The sequence below is a fragment of the Oreochromis aureus genome, linkage group 22, assembly GCF_013358895.1.
Source record: "Oreochromis aureus strain Israel breed Guangdong linkage group 22, ZZ_aureus, whole genome shotgun sequence".
Lineage (NCBI taxonomy): Eukaryota > Metazoa > Chordata > Actinopteri > Cichliformes > Cichlidae > Oreochromis > Oreochromis aureus.
The window spans coordinates 15,830,998-15,856,278 of record NC_052962.1 but is presented as its reverse complement, the minus strand read 5'-3'; the positions used below and the strand labels follow the sequence as shown (position 1 = coordinate 15,856,278).

The following is a 25,281-nucleotide window of genomic DNA, read 5'->3' as shown; positions in this document are numbered from 1 at the left end:
AATGTAGATAGTATTTTCTTTTCGCCACATTGTGATGCGCTCATCCATTCACGTATGGATACTACGTGAGGCAAGTCCAGCTCAGACTGTGCGGGCATCGCATTTCTAACGTAATGCGCGTTATGTAGTAGAAAATAACTAGAGATGGCCGGTGCCATCCTGCTGACCTTCATTTCGCTATTTTTTTAAAGGAAAGCACAGCTGCCTTGCGCCCTACAGGTGTGCGCCGCATTTATTCATCATTTTGTCTTTGCACGGAAAATACGAGTGAGAGAAAGCAGGGCGTATATTTAACGTCTTCACTCTGAGGCCTGCTGCTAACTGGTGAAAAACTAGTTTTGAAATGTTGAGCAACCACTCTGAACTGAACTCACTAGCTGGTCCTGTTTGAACAGTCCCCCCTCCCCTCCTTCGGTGTATTTCAGAGGATTGCGTGTCGCAATTGCTGTGCCTCTTCACGACTTAATTTGTACTCTCAGATCTGATTGGGTGTCAGGCTGTGGCACCTAACCGCTCGGATAATTGCAATAATGCTCCTGGAAATTACCCCCCCGGGTAGTTTGAGATGATGTACTTATATTTGCGGCCACGAGAGAGCGCCATTAGCCATTCAATTTTGAATTCAAACGTTTTCTGCGACCGTGTTTCCTGAGCTGTGCGTGCTTAACTCGGTTTAACTCGCTTCCCTGCACAATTACCCTGTCTCATAAAGCTTCACCAGATGCTACAGTAACTAGGAGGCAAGGTGTGGCACAGCAAGTCCGAACCCGATCTCTTCATGGGTGACAAACAGTTTCTGATGATCAGCTTTGAAAACAAGCCCTCATTAAAGCCCTCTGATTACTTTTTGCAAATAATGTACAACACTGTCATCGTGTCACCCGTCAAACAGATACCAGGGAATGCCTTTGTTCAAACAGTGAATCTTTAATAGCACAAATATACAATACAATCAGCAGACCCCCCCTCCTCCACTTTACGATCATGTTGCACAGATGACGACTCAGAATAAAGTATTTACAGTTTTATGGCACAGACTTCAAGCAGTGTTGGGTGTGGCTGATGCGTAAGGACGAGGGGTTGGATATATACGTTGCGGCTCATGGAGGCGAAAGGAGGGCAGAGGCGTGGTGTTCGTTTGGTGTAGGAGGTAAGTGACGGACGTGTAGAGGTCAGAATGTCAGCGCTGGCGGGACAGCAGTGAGCGAGACGAGAGTGATGGCAGCATCACCACATTGATGGGTCATATCTGGAGACACGGAGAAAGAGAGAGACAGAGAGGTGTAAAGATCGAGATACAAAAACAACGAGAGAAAAGTTGCGCCTTTAAACGCATACCTTGACTGTGGAAGCGTGTCTGTGCTTTCCTTCAGCAGCAGCTCTGAGACCAGTGTATCCAGAATCTCAGGACTGGATCTCTTCCCATACCTGGAGCAGAGAGAGATGGAAAGAAGGAATTAAAAAGGGCGTGCTTAAAAATAAATAACAATAAATATAATCTTCTTTGTCCAACAAGAGCGAACAACTCTAAGTCATATCTCGCTGTGTCCTTGAGTCATATGTCCAGTCATGAGCTGAGTGAAATCTGTGCAGAATCAGACCCAGCAGGCTCAGATAGGAGTTCCATCGCAGGTGGTCACATTTGCCTCAAAAGATAAGCCGTGACGGCGCATTTGTCTCTCTGGGTGGCTGAACGCCTGCAGAGGTATCCAGCCCACTGACAGCTGAAAGCCAAGACCAGCGGGTGACTAGCCACTGCACGGTGACAGTCTGGACTTTCTTTTCTTTTTCTTTCTTTCTTTAAAAAAAAAAAAAAAAAAAAATCAGTGGTAAATGGACAGCAGGCGATCTCTGCTCTGTCACAAGAGAGAACGAATAATCTACAAGACCTGCAAGGTTCAGATAACTCCAACAAGTAAAATTCCACCGGACTGCCAGCTTATAGCCTCCTGGCTTTAAATGACATGACAAACACTGTCAGAAAAAGACAGTTCTTTACTGATCAGTTTGACCAGTTGGAAGATACCAGAGAAAGAGAAAGAGAAGAAAAAAAGACGTGTTATTGCCTTTACCCGTGTAACTTGTGGCATTTCAGCCCAGGGTATAACAAAGTTTTGAGATAAAATAAAATAGTCCCACTAAAATAGATTTATTAGGGAAATATAAAAAAAATAAAAAACCAATGCGCCTGATAGCATCAATCAGTGCACGGAAATGTCATAAATATTAACAACAGAATACAATAGAACAGTGTGGGCAGCATTTGAGGAGGAAAAAAATAATGAGTAAAAAATAAGTACTCTGTTCTATTCTATTCTATTGGGAGGTTTAATTAGTCCGCCCACCTCTGTCTTGTAATGAGGTTGATGTAATGTCTCAGGGCTGAGTAGTACTTGGCCAGCTCCTCCGCGGGGGCGTCCTCCCCGGGGTTCTCTGGTTTCACTGGGTATGCCTCCGTCAAGGCGCCCAAGCAGACCAGCGCCCACAGCAGGAACCCCAGAGTCCCCAGCCAGCTTACCAAGTTAGGATGCATCTGGCAGAGTGAAGTACAGAACAGTTAACTAACATCAGTGGACACCTGTTATGCTGTACTGTAAATTTCCGGGATTTGTCATTTATTCTGGATAAATTTCTTTCTGAAAACAAACAAAGCAAAAAACAAAATACTGCAAACAAGGTTAGTATTCCAGAAACCAGGACTTTCATGGCATACCCAGTAGATACGCATTAGAAGTGCTACGGATAGACTTTAAACAGCTGAAATAATATCATGTCACTCTAATATTTACATACTTACTTTCCCCAAGGGTTAGAGCGAGATCTGCGCGTTGTCCTGTGGCGTCTCTTTTTCTCTTCTGAGCGCTTGGTGCGCGCGGCGGTTTATATGTGTGCGCCAGACTCGCTGCAGAAAAGCGCGTCAGAGCAGCGCTATCTTTGCCTTTCTTCGCGTGAACGTCACCGCTGATGCTGTCATTAGCGCGAGTGTTTTTTTATATTGAGTATTTGAAGCTCTTCCCATTAGTTTAATAGATGCAAAAGAACAATGGAAAGTAGAAACAGAGTGCGTTAATAAACCTGGTTTCAAATGAGAACAAGCAGGTTTAGGGATGGTTTTTCCAGACTTTAGCCAACCCTGCTGATAGTACGCTGGCATTTTAGAATCCAAACCAATTAAGACAAGTTATTTCTATGAAGGAGCATAACATAATTATTGCTCCAGGATAATTAAATTCTAAAAGGTCCACAGCAAGTGCACAGTTAAGCATCTAATGGACAATTTTCCTATTGGAAATATGCTTGGATTATCTTGACTTGTTATTAATGTAACAATATTTTTATTGCACACACACACACACACACACACACACACACACACACACCTACACACACACACACACACACACACACACACACAGCTGCATTCAAACACACACTGTCACACAGACAGGCTGATACACACGTCAGCTCCTCTGTGGAGGAAGAAGGTAAACAATTTCACAATCAAGTAGTGATTCTTCTACATAATGAGATCAATAATCCCATTTGAAGTCACAAAAGAGTGGCAGTAATGCAACACTGTGGGCGAACTTCAAATGATTCCTCTATAGAAGGCCTCCTCAGCAAAAGAAGCTCCTGTGACGGCGCCCTCGGCTGATCTGGAATAAAAAGACCTCAAACCGACTCACATGTGCATGAGCGCCGTTTGACTGAATCAGTCCACTAATTTCATTTTGCCGTTCATTCCCTCAGATGGAATGAGAGACTGTGACTCTCGACGTGAACAAAAGCCCTAAATGTGAATGTCGCGACACGTCAGCCAAAGAAGAGCCCAATCTCCAAGGAACCCACTTAATAAGAAAACCCAAATAGCACTTCAAATGAATCTGTATCACCAAGTGCTTCATTTACCTCCCATTCATAATCCTTTTGTATACCAGCCCGCAGCCATATAATCTGTCAAAATCAGTATTCTTCAGCAGTGCTGCTTTTTTAAGTTGCGCAGAGGATGCGTTAAGAGGTTTTTGTGTAACAGGATGCTAAGAGGGGAGATGAGGGATGGGGCACAAGTGAGAGAGTGTGGAGCACAGAGTCATGACCAAATTGTCATGATCGCAGGCAGGAATGAAAACTTTCAGTCCTCCTCAGGGGATGCGTGCGCGCAAAGAGAGCACTTCATCAGGTATAACGGCGTTTTCAAGGAAACAGCTTGCACATATACGTAGGTGTCTGACTTGTGTGAGTGGAGCAGATGTCTAAAGCACTCTCACAAAGTTGAGAGGTCAAATAGTGTCTGCTTGATTAAAAAGGCAGGGGGTGGGCTTTTAAGTTTTTGACCCGATAATGGCACTAGATAAAACGTTAAAGGAACTAAAACATCTCACCGCTAATGGTGGCACTAAAGGAAAAAGCCAGGGCATCACCTTGGTAGAGATTAGTCATCTAGGATCCGTGCATGCCTGAGAAAAAGTTTGCTGATCCATCCAGCAGGTGTTTAGAAAGTGTACAGCTCTGAAGAGAAAACTTGGGCTTCCTGGTGATGCTTACAGATAAAGTCATGGGATCACTCATCCACTGGGAAGCAAGACTGTGTGATCATGAATTCACTGGATGCAATATTGTTGGTGCTCTTTCAGTCTGCACCAAAGTGAATTACAGCCAATCAGTACATTTCCATACGAAGATGTGGAACATTCCTAAGCAGCATTTGCTCCTGTACTATATTGTACTTTTACAGGTCACTGGGGTCATACCTGCTGGGTTGTACCCTGGACAGGGTGTAGTTATTTGTATGGTTTTTACTTTACAGAGAAATATTTGGGCTTCAAGTGACATTTTTCTATTTTATTCTCTTATTTCATAATGATGTACATGGGCTTCCATTAGTTTAGCTTTTTGATTTATTCAGAACAGGACTGGCATTTGTAAAGCATTTCTTAGTCTTGTTTGGCCCTTAGAAAGGTACATATAGTTACCTTTAGGTCCAGTCAAGGGGGAACATTCATGTGAATTGTTCCTCTAGGGACAGAAATTGACTTTTAGTGTGGCTTATATTTTTGAGAGCATTAAACAGCAACTCAAAAATGTTCCTGCTTCACAGCTTCTCATGATAACCTATGCAGGCCTAAACTTTGAACCCAAAGAACTTCCTTTGAGGCAGTGGATGAATCCCAAACTAAATATGCCTGTCAGACAGTGGATTAGGAGACACATGCAGACAAATCGGTGTCTTTAGGGATACCTTAGAGCTTTTGAAACAGCACGCATCCTTGCCAGCAAGAGTCAAAGAGCCTTTAGACATATAGAAAAAGAAGCTCAGTAGATAAACTCAGGGAAAATATAACAAGTGGCAAATAGCACACCACTACATGAAGTCCCCCTCTGCTTGATTGAAAGCTTGATGGAAATGCAATGCAGTTTAAGCGAATCAGAGATATTAATTCTGAGAAAACTCTGCAGCGCAATCCACACTGGAGAGGTTTGATGGGTGTAAAAGGGCGTTACTGTAAATCACTGTTTGAATTTGCATTCTTCTTCCTGTAAACAAGTCTGTTGCTGCACTATGTGGCATGTTGCTTTATCTCCATGAAAGCAGGCATGGGAGCTTTTTTTATTTTTTAAAGCCAATTACACATAGACTGCTTCTGTAGAAATAACCATTTTTGTCAAAAGTATTTATTAATACACCGGTGAAAATAGTCCCCAACAAATGCACTTAGTCCTGCTTGAATTTTTCTACTAGATATCCTTTTAAAAAAAAAAAAAAAAGGCCTAAATCTTTAATTCATTGTTTAAAGACTGATGAACATATTTTTTTTAACAGTAAGAACTATATATAACACCACCAGCCTTATCATTTTACATCTAAGGTGAGACACGGGATAAAAAATAGTCAGCTAACAAGTATGCAGTTGGGAGACATTTTCCCAGTGACATCTTTGCTTATTTGCGGCTTCTTTCTTACTGCACATACAGAGGATTAGTCTGTGCTTGGGGTTATAACAGTCTCATCCAGTGTTCTGTTCATTAAATATTTACATCATGATCTATAATTAAAAAAGCTCTGACAACCAGGTCAGATATTGGAGGAAATCTGCTGAATTTCTGTACATCACAAAAGAGGAAGAGGACGAGGGCACCGTTCTTCAAACTCAGGGGGAGAAAAATGGTTAAGTGACAGGGCTAATAGAGTTCAGGGGAAATGTGACCATTCATTTATGTTAGCATCACCACTAATAATATCAGTGCTATTAGAAAGATGGCTAACAATCAGCCTAATACAGTCCCAGTTATGTTGGCTAATTAGACAAATTAAAAAAATACCTGCAATTAATTTAACAATGATGTATCAATGCAGCACCTTTAAGGTAACCGCTGCAGAAAATAATTTAATGAAGAGCTGGCGTTATCAGAAATCGGCTCTGTGGAGACCGACTCCTTCAGAGAGCAAGCTGTTTAAATGCAAATTTGTTTTCTCCTCCTCTCATCAGCCTCCTGGTTTGTACAATAAGTTCTCTCCCGGGATTTGTAGAGATGAAAAGGCTCGTAATTTTCGGCTGCTCTGAATGACACTTTTCAAATTTACAGTGTGTATGGGCGCACAAGGAAACGGTGACAAGCAGGCTCTGTGCGTCGTCTCTGTCAGGCAGTTGCATGCAAACAGGCCAAATCCCATTGCAGCTTTGTGCTTTCTTTGGCTATAAACGCCATTTTTACATGCAACTCTGACATCTAAATTGCTGCTTTTGACTACACTATTGTGCAATGGTGACTTGTGGTAAGCAAGCACTACTATTACTTAGATAGGGCACGGCAGCTCCCGGTTTAGCTGCAAACTGAAGGTGATTTGAGCGCCATTGCAGAGGATTGTGGTTTGTCATCGATTAAATAAACCAAGGCACTGGATTAGCGAGTTTAAGTCTGATTGTTGCTTGTATAGCTGTGCTTCATTATAATAACAATTGACTTACATTAGGTGACATTTAAGTTAACAATAGTTTTACAGAAAGATTTCTGCTGATGGCTAACAAACTTCATAGAAGCATATCCTCAAATGGTTCTTCTTTGTCTTGGCTTTGACATTAACTGACAGTCTTTGTAGGCAATTATGCAACATCTCAGAGAAACTTAAGCTTCTCCTCTACTTTCAGATCACAGAAAATACAATACTGACAACCCTCATAGAGGAAACATTAATTCCTTCTTCTGTTTATTCATTTCTTCTTCTCCTTATTAAACTCCCACTGCTTTAAGAGTCAAACTGCTTTCACTTATTTTAATTTACCTGTCTTAACCTTGTCTGTCAGCGCTCCTTGCTGTCTCCTCTGATCTGTGTGAGTATGCGTCTGTATCTGTATGGGTGTTTGCAAGTGTGTCTCATCTGCTTCTGGGGTGAAAGCAGCACCAGTGTCACGTCAAGAGAAGCATCATATAAGGTCTTTTGAGAGACAGATGAACAGAAGGTCACGCTAGCAAGCTGTGACAGGTTGGTTCGGCTCAGGTGTGCAGGTGGGAGTCCTGAGCTTTTATATTAGGAAACCTGATGAAACCCATAACACGTCAAAGGGCCCTAAACTTTAGTTTAATAAATGTTGCGACCTATGTAAGACCACAGCCGTCTGTGTGCGTCACTGTTATGTCTGCTGTCACATTAAATTGAATTTATCTGAATTATTTTGGCGAGGTTTTAATTTTTGTTTGAGTGGCAGAGTGACAAAAAATAACCTTAAACAACAATTAAAATGGATTCTTTCAATTCTTTTCAAACTTATGTATTTAAACACAAGACACACAATCAAATGAATGACGTCACAATTTCCAAATCATGACTATTTAACATATTAGCATGTCTACTGAATACATTGACAGTACTTTTCCATCCATTTATTATACTGTAGCTGTAAATATATGTTAAAATATATTACCAACTTATTAGATACCATATAGAAGACGCCTGGTAATAGTGTGTAAACAATGCATTAGCAGGCATTTGAAAGCATCAAGAGAATGTGCTGCATTCATGACATTCACATTCACTGTCAATCAGCCACTGACTGCGCCCCGATACTTATTTTGTACATTAAAAGCATCTGCAGATTTAATGTTATTATTAGGGTAGCATAATGCATGGTTAGGCTACTGTGAATACAGATGTTCACACTAAAACAGTGGGAATTTTTTACAACAAGTGCAATATTATAATTAAAACTAGTTATAAAGAGGTTTAAGTTGTAAGTGCTGTTTCTTGCATAATTTATTCATACTTAGGATTAATGATACACAATAGTACTGCACATAAGAGGCTTAAAATTGGGCTAAGTCTTGAGACAAGGGAGATATTATTCTCATCTAGGCTAAATGTTTTGACCTCTTATAATGGCAAACGTGTAATGTGCTTTAAAATTAACTGCTGCGGGAAACATGCTTGTTTCCTTTGTTGCTTCTTAAATAGGGAGACGCCACTGCTGTCTATTAAATGTAAATCCATGTAAAGCTAGCTGGTTAGCTTAGCTTAGTCTCCGTTCAAAGGCAGCAAATCCACTAAAGCTCACTAATTAACCCATTATATCTCATTTGTTTAATTAAGGAGTGTTTTACTGTACATGCAGAGGTTGAGCTGAGCACAAACACACAAGCACAGGACCACAGAGAGGGTCACTGCACTTGTTGCACTAGCCAGTGTACAGCTAACGTTTAACATGGTTGTTACATTGGTTGTTTAAGACGATTACAAATGGCCAAAAGGTTGGATTCACACCAATAACAAGGTCAAGAAACATTTTGCAAGAGAAAATACAATCACTAGTAATTCGTCAGAGTGTCAGATAGGTGTTTTTCAGTCTTCCCAGTTTTTATGCTAAGCTAATTAGCTGATGCAAGGCAACCCTATACTTAACAGAGCGCTCTGAGGATAAATGGGACATTTATTTAAATGGGACTATAAAATTTCATGCTGTAATTTTATGTACTGTTGTAATTATGTATTTGGTTTTTGGAGGAGATTGTCGTACATTTTCTGATGGTTTATTAAATGTATTATTGTTTTTGTCTGACCTGCCAGGGAGTACAGACGAAAAGTAGCTTTTTGCCTTTCTGGCATATTTACTTTACACTGTCCCTTTTAAATAAATAAATTCATGTATATGTATATACATATATATATATATATATATATATATATATATATATATATATATATATATATATATATACATATAGGCATCAGTTAAGTTGTCAAAATCTGCTGCTAGGCTTTTAACATGCAGCTAAAGGAGTAACTACATTACATCAGTCTGTGCAGTCCTTTAGTAGTTAATTGTTAGTTTTAGAATTGATTTCAAGATTTTACTGCTGCTTTTTTAAGTGCTACAGGTTCAGACTCCAGCCTATATCTGTGAGATGCTGACAAAGGCTCATTTATTCACTAAAAGTCTCGGAGCATTTGAAGTTCAGGCCCCACAGATCTGGAATATTCTGGAGGCAGATCTCAGGTGGGCAAACTCTGTAACCTCTTTCAAATCTGATTTTTTAAAACTGCATTTTTGTTGCTTTTATTATTATTAGGCACTTTGTAACTTTTATTTACTTTTATTAAGTGCTATATAAACACAAACAGTGTAAAGTCAATGGATTTTCTTTTTGTGTGTGTATAATTCACCTGACTTTAAGAGAAAAAAGAGCTACAGTTTTGTGGAAACTCTCACTCAAGAGAAAAGACAAGAGTGAGTCTACAGCAAACCTTAGGCTCTGTCCTGCCTTGACAGCTATAATTTTAGATATTTTATATTTTGGGTCTCTTGTTACTTTACATTGTTACTGAAAAACAAATTTATAAACATTATTGTGGAAACCCTACTGTCCTTTGTCATTGACTTATAGCTTTCATGGTATCCTAGCGTTTATAAGTGCCTCATTGCTAGGTTGAATCAATAACAGCAACACTAGTAGCACTAATTCGTCTCTATCACTGGCTATGTTGTGTATTTGTTTAAACTCATATGAACTCCATCAGTGTTCATATATTTATGAATGAGTGTGTGGGTGTGCGTAGCTGCTTGTGTTTAAACACGTGCTAGCCAAACAATCATTAGCTATACGATCCCTTTGTGTCTGTTATCACAGTGTCTTACGAAAAAGCAAAATCCATTTCTGTCACCTCACTCGCCACCCCCCTCCCGAGTCTGTCGACACAGGAGGAGATCGAAGCACAGCATCTATGAAGTCAGTTTCCCACTGTTTCTACCACAAAAGAGAGGAAACACACACATCTATGCCTTAGATTCATGAAATTCTGATATTTTTCCTCTTAGACATGACTCTGTAAGTAAGAGCAGAAAAAAAGCTCTTCAGATTCTTTTGGTAATCAGGAGAGGATTCATGGAAAAAGACTTGCCTGCCACACTGAAAGTCTTTGGTTGAAGATGTTAGAAAATAATTTAGTAATCAGATTATTAATGAGTAACTAAAATGGTAAACTAGGGAACTATAGATCTCACTAGATATCCATAAACATAATATCATACTAATAATACTGTATGTTTGTGTAGTAGTAGGTCTACATTAAATTGGACTCTCACATTACAACCATTAGATTTGGTGAGAGTAAATTGTCACATACTAGATAAGGAGGACCATTATGTTAATCATTTACTCATGAATTATATATTGTTTAAAATTATATAAATATAATTAATATGTAATTGAACACTGTAAATCTTGTTTGTGCATTGTGGATGTAAAAGTGGAACAAGTGAAAATCATTTTCATGCTCTGTATTGGAAGTGAACTGCACTGTACCCTTTAAATAAATAAACAAACTGAAATTGAAATACTTGTGTTATGATTTAGCATTTTCCTCTTCAGTCTTGGGCAGCCAGAAGGCCCTGGCTGGCCAGTGGCCTTTCTGCGTGAGAATTGCATGAGCTTGCCATGACATCAGTGCATGGTTTCTCTTTCCACCCACAGTCCAAAGTGTAAATGTAAGCATGAAAGGCTGTCTGTCTCTATACATAGCTGTGTCAGCTGGGATACTCTCCGCCCCCTCCCCTCCCAACCCTTAACTGAACAAGTGATTAAGAAAACGGATCTATTTACTCTTCTCATGGCTTTGCTTTAACGTCTCACAATAATGGATTAAACTATACAGCTTTGTAACTGATAAATGCTCCACTATAACCATTAAAGTAAATGCAAACAGTATAGTTACAAAACCATAAACTGTGTGTGAAAGGTAGAAGTAGCCCCTGGTCTGTAACATGAAGCCACTTTGAAAATGCTTTAAACCTGCATTTTTACTAATGGCCAGCAGGGGGCAACTCTTCTGTTACAAAAATCCTGGTTATGTGGAGTCTATGAGAAAATCACCTTACTGCTCATTTGATTTGTGTTCAGTAAGCATCTCGTAATGAGTTTATAGTCCCAATCACTAGTTTAAAATCTTCCACAACATGATGTGATATTCATTGAGTAAATGTAAAGTAAAACAGGTAATAAAGCAGGTCATTTGTGCCAACATGCCAACTACTAGTATGATTGCCAAGATGCTAATGTATAGGTGTGCCCTTACATCCTGCAGTTTCTCAGCCAGATCTTGACAGTATTTGTTGCTTTTATTACCTCTGGTCACCTCTGGTTTTCTGAAAGTCAACACAGAAAGAGCCAAGACGCAACCTTGGATATACACACACATTTATTCAATTTATTGTTTATGTCACAAAGCCATGATTTTAGCTAATAAATAGCAGTACACACAAACATATAGGCTGTCTTCCTCCTTTTATCCTCAACTGATTGTGGCAGATAGCTGCCCTTCCTAAGCCTGGTTCTGCCAGAGATTTTTTCCTGCTAAAAGTGCAGGTCATGCACTTTCTGCAGCAAGTTGATAAATAAGAAATATCCATTGCAATAATTTGAAAACATGCCACATTAATTAATTTGCCCAAACGTTTTGTACAGTACTGTTTTACACCCTCTGTAAAGTGGTTATAATAGAGGTTCTCTGAGTTCTTAGCAGCATTTTGGGAATTCTTTTCAAAATTGTAGTTTCCCTAGATTCTGAGCATGTAAGTGGGTTTTTTTTATGATTTGTCAGAACCTATCTGTTGTTTTTCTCTGTGCCTCTACATGAATATTTTTTACCCCTCTGTCTGTGGGGAAATTGCAGGAAGAGTTCTTTGCCTCCAGTTAATTCAGTCTTTGCTTACGATAACTGTCACTGGGGTAATTAAGTGTCTTCTTGCGCAGTAATTGCCAATTTAATCTTCCGTTCTTGTCTCTTGATTTGTTGCGTCGAATCTGTCAGTCAAGCAGGGCGTGGTTTCCATGGGGATGAGTCAAGTGTAGTAGTCATTCCCCTCAACAGGTTTCTGAACTAAATTACCTGTGGCCTCCTTAACGGGGTTGCTATGGAAAGGCAATTACACTAAATAGTAATTGTGCCAGACTAATTCGTCAGGCCTTTACCTCTTAAATTAATAGGTTTTTCAACCCTTGCTCTGTCTCCCCCCATCCCACTCTGCGATAAGCAAACAGTATAAAAAGGTTAAGTTTTTCTAAGAATGCTTGATTCTCTTCTAAGTAGCAAAGCAGAAACACGATTAATATTTTGAAGTGTGTATACAGCTGTGATTGGTTGCATGCATGCTTTATTCAGCCTGATACCATGGGCATTGTAGATACTCTGAATCTGAAGTTTCAGCTTTGAGATTTCAGATTCCTCTTGGTTCCTTTTTAAACACTCGCCTGCTGAGACCCAGGTGCATCCATGTCGTCCTTCGAGCACAGACCAACGTCCTTTCCCCCACGACCACCTGCTCAGCTCACTAACTCGCACAAACACATGCCGAGTTCCCTCAGGTAATGCCAACATTACAACACAGGTGACTTGAAATTCACTGGGCACCACCAATGTGGATGCTGATCCAGTTTGACTTGCGATCATCAGAGTGGGAACATCTGTGTGGGAGTAAATCCTCATTTGGAGCCTCATTAATTGTGTTTCTCAGTTGAAGATGTTTGAAAGTAGGCTGTCAGTGAAGAATACATGACCCGCTTCTATCGTCATTCACTGGATGGATTAAATCAACTCTCATCATTCCTGATCTACCGTGAGGAATGGGATTAATCAATCGGAGACAGTACATCTATCTGCAAATTAAAAACTGCGCTCATCAGTGAGCACGTAGCCGTGGTTCTGCTGTTATTTTAGTGACGTGTTGAGTGGGTGGCTTCTTTGAAACAAGAAAACATCAGTCATAAATGGCTCACATGCGTAAACTGACCAGTTTAATAAATAAATGTTAGAGTGACTATTAATTGCCATAAGAATTTTAGGAATTAAACTTTAAAGATCACTAGTTCACAGAAAAAAATTTATTTCTGGAAGTGGAAAACATTCAAGATAGCTTCCAATCTTCCCAGAAGTGAACATCCCAGGAAATTCACCCCAAGGTCTGACCATGCGATGCTCAGAAAAATTGTAAAAGAAAATCCAAGTGCTCCATCTCAGACTCTACGGGTGTCAATTAGATCCTAAAATTCATGACGATAATCTTTGGCCTTTGTGTCACTTTGGAGAAAACCAAACACACCTACTGTCAGCACGGTGGTGGAGGGATGATGACTTTGGCTTGTTTTGCAGCCACGGGACCTTGGCAGCTTGTTATCACTGAGTCGAACATGAACTCCTCTGTATACTAAAAAGGCCATAGCTAAAGAAAAGGGAAAATGATCCCAAGCACAGCTGCAAAACTAAAACAGAATGTAGGGCTGCTCAATTAATCGAATTTTAATCTAAATTACGATCTGGGCTGTCAACGATCATTAAAAACGACTGAGTCGATTATTAGCACCTCCCTCGTGCTTTACTCTTGCGCTGCTCCGTGTGGTAAAACGAGCGCACCTCTCTGCGACTTGAACTCGCATCACAACAATTAAGAGGACCCGAGGGAAGCTCGGAAAGCTAAGAAGAAGTTATTTGGAGAGGATAATGGCTGCTGAAGAAAGAATGCTGTTGGTTGAAAAGAGAGGTAAAACGACTTCAGTGGTGTGGAAACATTACAGGTTCGCGGGGTCAGACGTGGATCAAGTAGTGTGTAAACTTTGCTACGGTGTCGTAGCTGCACCACAGAGCAACACTACAAATTTATTCAATCATTTGAAGACCGCTCACAAAGTGACATACGATCAAACAATAAAGGAGCAGCAACTTTAGTTAACATACCTCAATGTCAGTTTGATGCAATTGTGCATTGTGTGGCTACACAGCTTGCCTTGATGTTTGGTTATTTGTATGCATAAATATTATGCAGTATTTTGAAGTTCACTAAACATAGATGTTTACATTTTCATTTATTTTTATATTGCAAACATTTGCACTGTTATCAGTATTTGCACACTATTTTATTATTTTTTTGACAATCTCTAAAGCCATTATTCAATACATTGTTATTGTTAAATAAATATCGTCAAATAATCGAGATCTCAATTTCAGTGAAAATAATCGTGATTATCATTTTTGCCATAATCGAGCAGCCCTAACAGAATGACTGGAAAAAAAAAAAGAGTCAAGATCAGGGGTCTCCAATTCCAGGCCTCGAGGGCCCGTGTCCTGCAGGTTTTAGACGTGTCCTTGGTCGAGAGGCCTGGTAACGAACCAATCATGTGACTCAGGTGTGTTGACCCACGGTTATATCTAAAACCTGCAGGACGCTGGCCCTCGAGGCCTGGAGTTGGAGACCCTGGTCATGATCCTGCAGCAGTCCAGTAAAAAGTTCAGGTCTGAACCTGAGTGAAATGCTATGGACCTTGAAAGAGCTATGTATATACAAATGCCCATAAACCTCCTTGAGCTGAAGCAACATTGTAAGGCACAATGTGAGAGACCAACGAAGACATACAGAAAACAATAACCTTAAGTTCTTCAAACAAAGAAGAACAACCCATGGGAAAACTTTCTTTTTCACATGACTATAAATTGGCTTTCCTGTTATGACAGCTGGCATAGGTTTTAGGCCCCCATGACCCTGAATAGGATAACTGGAAGAAGATAGATGGGTGGAAAGATTTAGGAAAAAAGATAGCTGGTGAACAGGTTCCAATACTTAGAAAATGTTATGATGGTGATTGAGTAAAACTCAAAATGATAGCTGAGCAGGCTTTAATTTAGTCTTATATTTTTCATCTTTGGATTGCTGTTACAAATGCCTTCAGTCTCTCACTCGTGTAGTTGATGAGTGGCTCTTGAGAAAGCTGCCAGGGCTGCTTGATTATGGAAAAAACAAAACAAAACTTAATAGCACTTATTTTGCCCACTGCTGAGATCACAGTTGTTTAATACAATTACACACAGACTTCAGGAAAACTGTAGTCTTATATACTTAAAAAAGGAAGGTTGACCTTTGAATTAATTTGAGTTTAATCAACTTTAATAATAATTCAACTGAAGATGACTAAATAAATAATTTTGAAATGAAATACACTTTCCACATCATGGTGGGGAGTGAGTCTGTGGCAAAATTAAAGTAATGGGATCTACAAATGAGAGGAAATATGAGAGAATTAATGCGAAACAGAATGTGGCCCAATGATCGTCTTATCTTGATTATCTTGTTTTAACAATCATAAGAAGCTTAAACTGTAACTGAAATTAAAATTTGCAACCCACGGTCTGCTTGTTCTGCACAGCCCTGTTTTGAAAAGACACACACGGGCTCAGGGTGAACTACACACACACAGACACACGTTACCTCTTTTCAGGACAGTAACTTCATGAACACTTGCACATGATGCATTTAACTGACATCTGTCAATGCTACAAAACCCTGGGTCACATCCTTCCTGAATGAGCACTGCATTATACAACACATCCTATCTTAATTTTTACCATCAATGTCACACTTGTGAGTTTCAGCAGAGACACCAAATAAAAAGGACCTTGGTTTATGCATCATGGCAGCACAAACAGCATTATAGAACAGACAACATCTACTTGATAAAGTATTGTCTTCTTAAAAGTTCACAAAAACAGTGTGTCAAAATCTGGATCATCGTAATAATGCTGCCAGTGGCTCCCCCACTCAGCTCTTTGACTGAACCAATATACTGTATTGTCAGTAATTGTTCAGTTGCATGGTGGGATTTAGTCACAGCTTTTGCTGACAGCTGATTATATCACTTTGTCACGACACTGACAAAGACATACTTTTCAGTGAAAGCTGAAATGATTTCACTTTGAACCAAGCTGCTTGTTCTTCAACTCTGGAAAAGGCATACAGAGGCAGTTAAGGCCAATGACATTTTTTTTGACGGTAGTCTTGCTTCTCCACACCGCCATGGTAGATTTTAAATCAAACAATAGACATGTTTGGCTTATTTCAGGGGGTTTAGCAAAAGTAGCGCATCAACTGATTATGAATTACAGCCATAGTATATGCAGAGAAATGGGGGTGTGGCTGTATGTAGATAGTATGCAGATTTCAGGCTGCAAATATGAGCCTGTGGATTCATTAACCTACACATAGTAAGTGGTTTACACATTCACCTAATAAGCAGAAAATCCCTGGTTCAATCCCAAGGGGAGACGCAAATCCCTTCAGAAAGGCCAACCTACATTAAAAAATCTGCCAAATCAAACATGCAAGCTATCCCTGTGGCGACCCCTTGTGAATAAGACTGCATCTTAAACTAGCTTTCTACAGGACTATACTGTGTGCACAGATGCAGCCAAATACTGCAAAACTGGAACAGCATGTCAATGTGCAAATGGATAATGACCCAAAGAATACTGCAAGAGCAACCGAAGAGTTTCACAACGCACAGAAATGGGATATTCTTCAATGGCTAAGCCAGTCATCCAATCTGAGCCCAACAGAGCGTGTTTTATAGTTTCTGAAGACCAAACTCAAAGCACATACACCCGAAAGCAGCAACAGAAGGTCGCTGAGCATCTCATGCAGGAAAGAGAGCATTTGATGATCTCCATGGCTTCTAGACTTCAGGCAGTCACTGACTGCACAGGATTTTCACAGAAGTATTAAAAACAACCTATTTCAAATTATGCTGGTTTATCCAATTACGCCTCTGTAAATGGGGGATAGTGTATAAAAATGGCTGTAATTCTTACAATGCTTACTCGCTGCCTGCAATCCACATACAATCCGCATATTGCCACACCCCCATTTCACTATACGGCTGTAATTCTTAATCAGTCAATGCAGGACTTTTGTTAAACCCTTGAGTTAAAACTTCATTCTTTTATCTAAAATCTCCCTAAAATGACAAAAACTTCAGCAGTGTCCAAATATGTATGTATTGAGTATTTGATATTCATTATCCTATTGATACACACAAACCGATGTTGCATTTTATTGTTTGTTGGTCCCTCTCTTACAGAGAGCAAACCTTGATGCTTTAGCTGATGTTTGGTTGGTCTTTAATGCTGAGCAGCTCTGCTGAGGGCTTTCATTTTTGTCTTGATCTAAAAAAAAATACAGCAGAGATTATGGAAATCATGTATGGAAGGAGGTGTCATTGCAAAATATATGCAAAATGATGGCGTAATCAGCCCACTGCATAAAGTTTGAATCTTTTTACACACTGTACTAAAATCAAAAGAAAGACATATATTTTTGTGTCTACACAGCTTTACTCCAAATCGAGTCCGGGACAAATCGAGGTGATAACCACACACAGTCTTTACTCTACACTTTTCACTTTTCATGAACAAATCGCAGCACTGCAGGTTTCTTCATTTCAACACTGACACTCCACTGCTCTTTGCTGCCCTCCTATGTGCTTTAATGGAACTAACAGTACATACAGTTGAACGCATCCAAAAACACCTTAGCAAAGGCTGGATCACCAAATCACTCACTCTATAATTCAAAGAGCCTGAGATGAAAAAGGGCTTTAATGGTCTTAGTGCTTATAGGGTGTTGGTGTCGCTGTCTGAGCGACACCAAACCATACATGTGTAAAAATGAATCTCTACTTTTGCTTCCCTTGGAAGAAAGACAAAAAGGTTATATGCAGTGATAGTCTTACCTGAGCCACTGATTTCCAAAGCTAGGTAACCATCAATCAAGGAGCTGAACCCTGTCAGCCCACCCATGGCAGCATAAGGGACATCCCTGCCCACAGGCTGACCCCGTGCCTCCCTCTCCAGCCTTGTCTCAACCTGCCAAGAAGACAGAACAAACACAATAAAGTTTTATTTGAAATTATGCAGAGTAATGGAAATCTAGATCTAGCATCTGCTTCTTTTACAAGAAGAAAACATGTTTGATGTTTGAGTTGTCTTACCAGGGTCTGGTGTTCAGAGCTGGGCTGGCCACACCCACAGGTGTAGGGACTCTGGAATCCAGAACAGGAATTGCCTGATAGAACAGTCATTAGAAACAAGAGTCCACATAGGTGCTGGAGTTCACACTGTGTGGAGTAAACCTCTAATACAGTTTTAGAATGTAGTGATTTCAGACTCACAAGACTTGCACAAGTGGCCTGCTGCTTCACTGTGATGCTGAGGTAAGTGTTTACACCTGCAGCGCACGGGGTTCGGTCCAAGCCGAGGAACATACTCGTAGGCAGGGCAGCAGCATCCCTTGACTCTGCATGGTAAGGCCAGGGGTCGCTCAGAGGGAACCACTTCCCAGTCTGTTTTATGTTGCTTGTACCTGGATTACATTACATTACTTAGCATGTGCAAGAGAGAAGGATGTCTGAGTGTGTCAGGTATAAAGGAATGTGTTACCTATGTGCACAGAAGCACTGTGTTTCTGGGCCAATCAGCTTACAGTCAATACCCCCAGGCACTCCATAGCTCACATATAACCGGTTTTTAAGTCGCTGAGAAAACATCTTCTTCCTGTATTCCTCATATTGCCCTGGAGTGAAGAGCTTTTCTCCATCATCATCACCCACAATCCTTCAGAAGACGAACCACCAATAGGAATAATATTACATACAGTTAAATCTATTTATATTCCTTGTTTTCCTATAATACAAGCTTATCTCATTGTAATAGCATTGTCGCTAGGTTAACTTTGGCAAAAGCTGTCACGTGACGGTGACTGAAAAACCAAAACCATCAGTCAAAAGACACTCGCCAAACAAACCTTCTGTATTCCCAGTAGTCATCAACCGCTTTTAAAGCGGATTGATCGAGACCTATTCTCTCCATGTTGTTAGAGGGTTTAACTTGTAGCTGTAGCTCGCTGTCCTTGCACAGTAGCTACTCTTTGTGTTTACCACCAGTTTTAAAATTGCCATGGAGATGGTTTTAGACTTCCCTCTAACGGGCGCAGGGTGAACTACACACACGCGCACACAAAGCAACGACGGATTTGTGGCTTGCTATCGCCGTGAACATTACACTATGCCATATGATTTTTTTTTACTGAATATACTTATTATTACTTGAACGTTTCCCCTTATACAATACTCGTAGATAAACGAAAATAATTAAATAAAATATTTGGTTAAGGCGATACGCCACGATAAGTAGGGTATGAATACATTTCCCATAATTCAATAGCACTGACGCACTCCCGAGACGTCTGGTGGAACCATGACATTCAGCGCAGTTGCATGCTTGGAATTTAGCTGCCGACTTTTGCATGCAGAGACCTCGTCGGTTTTTAAAGGCTGTGTCGGAAGGCGGCGGAATGACTTTGAGCCGGAAAAGACACCTTCACGCGAAGTTCGGTAGCTAACTTTTCGTTAACGGAAACAAAGGGAGGGGGCCGTTCACAACACAGCAACAACAGCCCCGGGTTGCCAAACAACAAGCATCATTCAGTGTCAGCCACCGGTAGCCGCTAGAGCTCACAGTCGCCTCGTCACTGCCTAGCTGCAGCCTGCAAATTTCCGCTTCAGTTCAAGAAAGTACCCAGATAACACGGTGTGTTTAAATGTGTGTTTTTTGAAAGGTTTTGGGACACGAAAAAGGTTTACCTTCCTTTTTTCACCGTTGACGGTATGGTTTGAGTGCTGGCGAGCAGAAATGTCGAGCTAACGTGAAATACTGATGGAGTTGGAAACCGCTTCAGTGACTGTTAAGTAGTTAAAAACAAATGTCCCGAAATGCCTACACGAAACGGAATACACGTGTGGTTTGGATTCGTTTTCAGTGCTGGGTTGGATAATCTACTTTAAACATGTTTATTTTATCTTATGTTAGGAGATAAATGTAATGACAATTTCAGTAAGTTCTGTTTTTTGTAAAACCCACGCACTGTTGACAGTTCGGTATTGCGCACCTGTCGCCTAATTGAACCATTCGCTGACCCTGCCAGTTGTTTGCCTCTGCAGATGACGTGTGACAGCTGTTGTGGTCAATATTTAACTTCTGGGGTAGATGTTTTTGGCTGATAAGGAGTCCGATAAGCCATGCGCCCGATTAGGCACGCTGTAACACGCTGTGTTAAACAGACCTCTAACCAGGTGGAAGATTATTTGTCTGAAACGCTTGTGTTTCCATTAAACTATGGTCAGGTCATGACAAGAGTCTCACTTCCTGACTTACTTATACCATTACTTTAAGAATTTTTTTCCTAGTTGAGTTTATATTTGCTGATGACTGGTCTTGCCCAGGTCACAGAAAGGACATGTTTGTGTGTATGAGAAGCGTCACTTAACAGATTGTGTTACCCATCTTTTCATAATTTATCTGCTCAATCACCATCTCCTCTCCAGCCTAAAAAAGAAGTGACACTCCCTCACCCAAGAGATTTTTCAGAAAATGAACCTGGTGACAAAGTTGTGAAAGCTGAGAAAATGTTGACTAATGTGCTTTGACTGTGCACAGTGCGCTTGCAGATTATTTGTCACCATTGTGCCCATTGTGGAGGTGGGATTGGGGCATGAATGCCCTCTGTCTGTTTCTCTCTCCCCTATTTGGAGCTGCAAAGTAGGTACCGTGAAATCTAAACTAGTAATCAGGTTTCTGGGCTAAGAGGGCTGAAAGAAATTTGTAGCTTAGTATTTGTAACCCAAAGCAGTAAAAGGGGGGAAAATGTCACTAGTAACAACCATTTCAGGAAGCCTTGCTTTTAATGATAAGATAGATCTGATAATTCACATGAGGTTGTACTTTCATTAACTCATCCAGAAATACTCATTCTGCGTTAAAAACAGTGTGAGCCCTTACAAATTAGTTTAGAGGAGGAACAAAAATGAGACTGCAATGGGTTTAAGTTTTTTTTCTTTTAGTCATGACATTGCAGCACTGTAAAAAAACAAAACAAAAATCCATCTCATCCTTATTAGGGTCGTGGGGGGCTGGAGGCTATTCCAGCTACCATAGGGCATGAGATGGTGTACACCCTGGGGAGGTCGCCAGTCTGAAGCAAGGCTAACACACAAAGAGAGAGAGAGAGAGAATCAGTCACACTCACATTCACACCTATGTATAATTTAGAATCACCAATTAACCTTATCCCACTAACTGCATGTCTTTGGATTGTGGGAGGGAGTTTTGCTGCAATGTTTAAAGTAATTGTTTTGTTAGACTTTTCATTGCATCCCTAATGTAAGCATGTTTTTCCCTCTATGTTAATGTTATTAATTCTTTCTGTTGTCTTCTTCTTCTTGTTCTTTTTTTGTTTGTTTGTTTTTTGTTGATTTTTTTTTTTAAAGCATTTTCAGCCATGTCTGCTGATCCGCTACCTAAACACCCAGTCTGCATTGGTGATTTGTTCTCACACATCTTGCAACCCAAGCACCTTTCCAAACACCCCTGAGTGCTGATGTCTGTGGCTACACTTCTTGGCTTCTGCTGTTACTCCAGACTTCTTCATATCCCCTCATGATGAGCAGGATGTGCAGCAGACTTTGACAGCTTTGACCTCTGTGTGAATAAGGACAGCAGAAAAATTTTCCTGCGGGAACTGCTACGTTGTCAAGCTGATTGTTTAAAAATTGAAAGAACTCAAGGCCTTCAGCCTCAGACCGGGCATTCATAGCCACCTTTCCCCTTCACCACAGTACCATGCTGGCTGCACTCCTGCGTAGGAACATGTCTCAGAAGCTGAGTATGCTACTCCTGGCATTCGGCCTGGCATGGGGACTTATGCTCCTGAGGTACACTGTGCAGCAGCCTCGCCATCAGAGCAGTGCAGAGTTGCGTGAGAAGATACTGGAGCTAAGCCGGCGATATGTCAAAGTGCTGACAGAAGAGAACCAGAATGCACCAGGTGGGCCACAGGGAACCTCCATGGCAGGATATGGTAAGAATTTTAGAAAAATTCAGAAGTGGTGCAATATTACCGTACTTTTTAAATGGAAAGTATGGTGATATTGCACCACACTTTACTAACACCTACGTGACAATTGTGTCTCATAGTTGCAAGAAAAGCAGCCTCAAGGACTGATTTTTTTTTTTTTTTTTTTTTTTTCCCCCTTCTGTCTTTTTCTCTGTACTGTACTCAAACAGCTGACCTGAAGAGGACTATAGCTGTGTTACTGGATGACATTCTGACACGACTTGTAAAACTGGAGGGGAAAATTGAACTGGTGGTCAATTCCTCCTCTACAAACACCTCACACACAGCAGGGGGTCTGCTTGCATCTGCTCCTGTAGCCCTGCAGAAAGCTGTGAAGCAGCAGGAGAAACCTAGAAGTCACCCAGGGACATCTCGCCTTCATCCACACATACCTAATAGGGCCCGACCACATTAAGAAGGCCATATATTGTTTTTGTTTTTTGTTTTTTGTTTTAAAATAAGCACACCAAGTTTTACATCTTTTATTGCTAATGAAGCAACATCAGATAAATAAAGAGCTGCAGGGATTCTTATGGATGCCCAGAAGCTTAAGTTGTGGGATGTGTCTCAGAAATATTCATCCAACTCAGAAGAAAGAGGACCTCTTTAGTCTCTCAATGCTGATATTTATTTCATTTTTTTGTACCAATACTTCCAGCACATCTTTTTCTTGTTTTGTATTTCCATTGCTGAAACTATTATGCCTATTTTTTCAAATGTAAGGTGACTGTTTAAGTATATGCCAAAAGCAGATGCTTGAAACTGTTCCTGAATTCCAAATGGTTAATCATAAAACCAGCTTAAAATGCTCCCATTGCCAACAATTTACAGTACTACTTCAACATATCAAAATGCTGTACATGTATGATAGCTTAGAATACAGTTTTAGTTTTTTGCTGCCATGATTGCAGCAAAAAACACTAAAGAACTTGAAGATTCTTCCTTTAGCTTACCGCTAATGAGGTTTTAAGGCTAAATTAACTAGGTAGTTTTCTTGTAACCAAAAATCCAAAGAATATTATTTGCACTCCATGTGAAGGCAATATAAATGTGTATATGCTGTTGCTGTGAGGCGTATGGAAAATATCATGGGATGATACCTATTTGCCGCTGTAAATTTGTGTGAGTGTGTGTGCTTGTTCTGTCTCACTTCAAATCCAGTAGCTCAAAGAGACTGAATGTATATGCAGTGAGTTTTTAGCCCACTAATGCTGTTAGGATAACTGACTCACTGCTTACACATATTCATGGTGCACTGTGATTATAGAAATCTTTTAAAATTAAATCATCTGCATTGGACCTGTGCTCCTAGCATAGTTAACACTGGTTTGTCCATCAAGAAAGAAAAACTTTAACTTGCTGGTCATTATGCTGGATTTGCAACATTTTTATCAACATTTCTTCCTTTTTTGGCGGGAGGGGGATTATACAAAACACAGCATGAGTGGCAGAATAAAAGTGAGGAAAAATAACGCAGTTAAAGCAGCTTTGTTTCAGCTTAACAGTATGTGGGGGTCACAGGACTAAATAATCCAGCTGTGGCATGACTTTAATTTGCTACATGATGCAATGAAGTAAAAATGAAAAGGTGGTGACCTGATGGGAGATGGCTTTACTCATACAACCCTATTTTCAAAAAAAAAAAACCCAAACCCAAACTGTAAAATAACAGATTTTTTTTTTTTTTTTTTTTTTTTAATTTTAAGCAGTAGCAGCATGCTTCCCAGAAAGCCTAGTCCAACACTAAAAGAAAAATGCAGTTTAGTCCAGGACTAGGTATAATGCATGTCTGGGAATCTTTATTTAAATACAACAAAAAGAGCACTATGTTTGTTCATGTTTTTATTGAGAAGTAGAATAACAACTTCACCATCTTCCAAGGTGCATGCAGAAGGCAAGAAGACACAACTCCAGGAGCATAATATAGAAAACAACTTTATTGCTAACCCATGGACTTTATTTTATGACCTCAAGTTAAAGTGTCACACTGCAGGAATAAAGTTGCTTAATATTTCTCAACTGCAGCTGGACGTTTGTCTTTCTTGTAACTTGTATTTGGTGGAGCTTTTTTTCTTTTCTTTTTTTGGAAATGGGGTTGTAAAGTGTGATTTAGACTTCTGCGGAAAATCTGGCATAACTGATTTTGCATCCGGGAACTCCTAATCCCTACACCGCAACTTTCGACGCCATTCAAGTCGTTGACCTGTAGTTACGTTTGTTGGGAGGAGTACGTCAGGTTATACAGAAGGTTCCGGCGTAAGGTTAAAATGGGGTTCCGATTTATGGCAAGCCATTAGTGCCAAAATTCGCCACTTTTCTAACCCGTTTGATTAAGAAACGGCGTAAAAAACGCCGTTTAATTATTCAAAACGCCGAAAAAAACGGCGTTCTGTTTCGACAAACGCCGTTTTTTCCGACTCTCACATGGCGCCCTGAACGCACCATCCGAGTGACGTAAAAAGCGGCGTTCAAAGACAGACGGAAACGCCGTTTTTTCCGCCACTCGGCAGAAAACGCCGTTCAAAGATGCATAAAAACGGCGTTTTTTACGGCGTTCTGTGCCAGCTGTAACGGCGTTTAAAACGGCGTTTTATTGAAATTATGCAGGGCACTCCCCATGGTTCCCTCATCCAATTACTTTCAACTCATTTCACCCAATCAAAGAAGAGGAAGTGCAGACCACACTAATGCATCACCGATTCACCTTGCTGCTAAGTGATTGCCTATTCAGTACCAGTGCTTGTTACCCACTATGCATTTTGATGTGTTTAAAGCATGATGAAACAAGCAAACGACGGAATGCTTTTTCTGTAACAAGACCTTAACTTTGTGGCGCATGGGTCGCTTGTTTACTTGAGGGATCAGCTATTAGCGCTGCGCTACCGCAGTGTAGCATTATGATGCTAACGGGTCCTGGCTAACACCGCAAACTCCGGACATGAGTGTGGAGCTGCCGGTTTCCAGATGCTGCGGGCGGACAGGACGAGAGACAGCGGTGAGAGGAAAGGAGGGGCTGGCAGTGTTT

At 40.4% G+C, this 25,281-nt stretch overlaps 3 protein-coding genes across 5 annotated transcripts; 1 reads left to right on the top strand and 2 right to left on the bottom strand.

The window, feature by feature from the left end:
* Nucleotides 1–916: 916 nt before the first annotated feature.
* On the bottom strand, nucleotides 917–8,855 carry npy (neuropeptide Y). Its single transcript, XM_031756073.2, has 4 exons — nucleotides 2,798–8,855; nucleotides 2,346–2,533; nucleotides 1,339–1,428; nucleotides 917–1,249 (listed from the first exon to the last, which is right to left on the bottom strand). The coding sequence occupies exons 2-4, from the start codon at nucleotides 2,531–2,533 to the stop codon at nucleotides 1,228–1,230; spliced, it is 300 nt and encodes a 99-aa protein (XP_031611933.1). The 5' UTR covers nucleotides 2,798–8,855; the 3' UTR covers nucleotides 917–1,227.
* An 8,431-nt stretch (nucleotides 8,856–17,286) lies between these two features.
* fam221a (family with sequence similarity 221 member A) lies at nucleotides 17,287–19,358 on the bottom strand. The gene is made up of 6 exons (XM_031756084.2): nucleotides 19,110–19,358; nucleotides 18,746–18,919; nucleotides 18,478–18,668; nucleotides 18,298–18,371; nucleotides 18,040–18,172; nucleotides 17,287–17,473 (listed from the first exon to the last, which is right to left on the bottom strand). The coding sequence occupies exons 1-6, from the start codon at nucleotides 19,172–19,174 to the stop codon at nucleotides 17,361–17,363; spliced, it is 750 nt and encodes a 249-aa protein (XP_031611944.1). The 5' UTR covers nucleotides 19,175–19,358; the 3' UTR covers nucleotides 17,287–17,360.
* On the top strand, nucleotides 18,394–24,280 carry ccdc126 (coiled-coil domain containing 126). 3 transcript variants are annotated; one of them, XM_039605119.1, is made up of 3 exons: nucleotides 18,394–18,519; nucleotides 21,631–22,220; nucleotides 22,427–24,280. In XM_039605119.1, the coding sequence occupies exons 2-3, from the start codon at nucleotides 21,983–21,985 to the stop codon at nucleotides 22,669–22,671; spliced, it is 483 nt and encodes a 160-aa protein (XP_039461053.1). In that variant the 5' UTR covers nucleotides 18,394–18,519; nucleotides 21,631–21,982; the 3' UTR covers nucleotides 22,672–24,280. The 3 variants fall into 3 exon arrangements, with proteins under 3 accessions (XP_039461053.1, XP_039461054.1, XP_031611937.1); XM_039605120.1 differs by lacking the exon at nucleotides 18,394–18,519 and adding an exon at nucleotides 19,525–19,894 and having other exon boundaries at nucleotides 21,979–22,220; XM_031756077.2 differs by lacking the exon at nucleotides 18,394–18,519 and adding an exon at nucleotides 19,526–19,894.
* The last annotated feature ends 1,001 nt before the right edge of the window (nucleotides 24,281–25,281 follow it).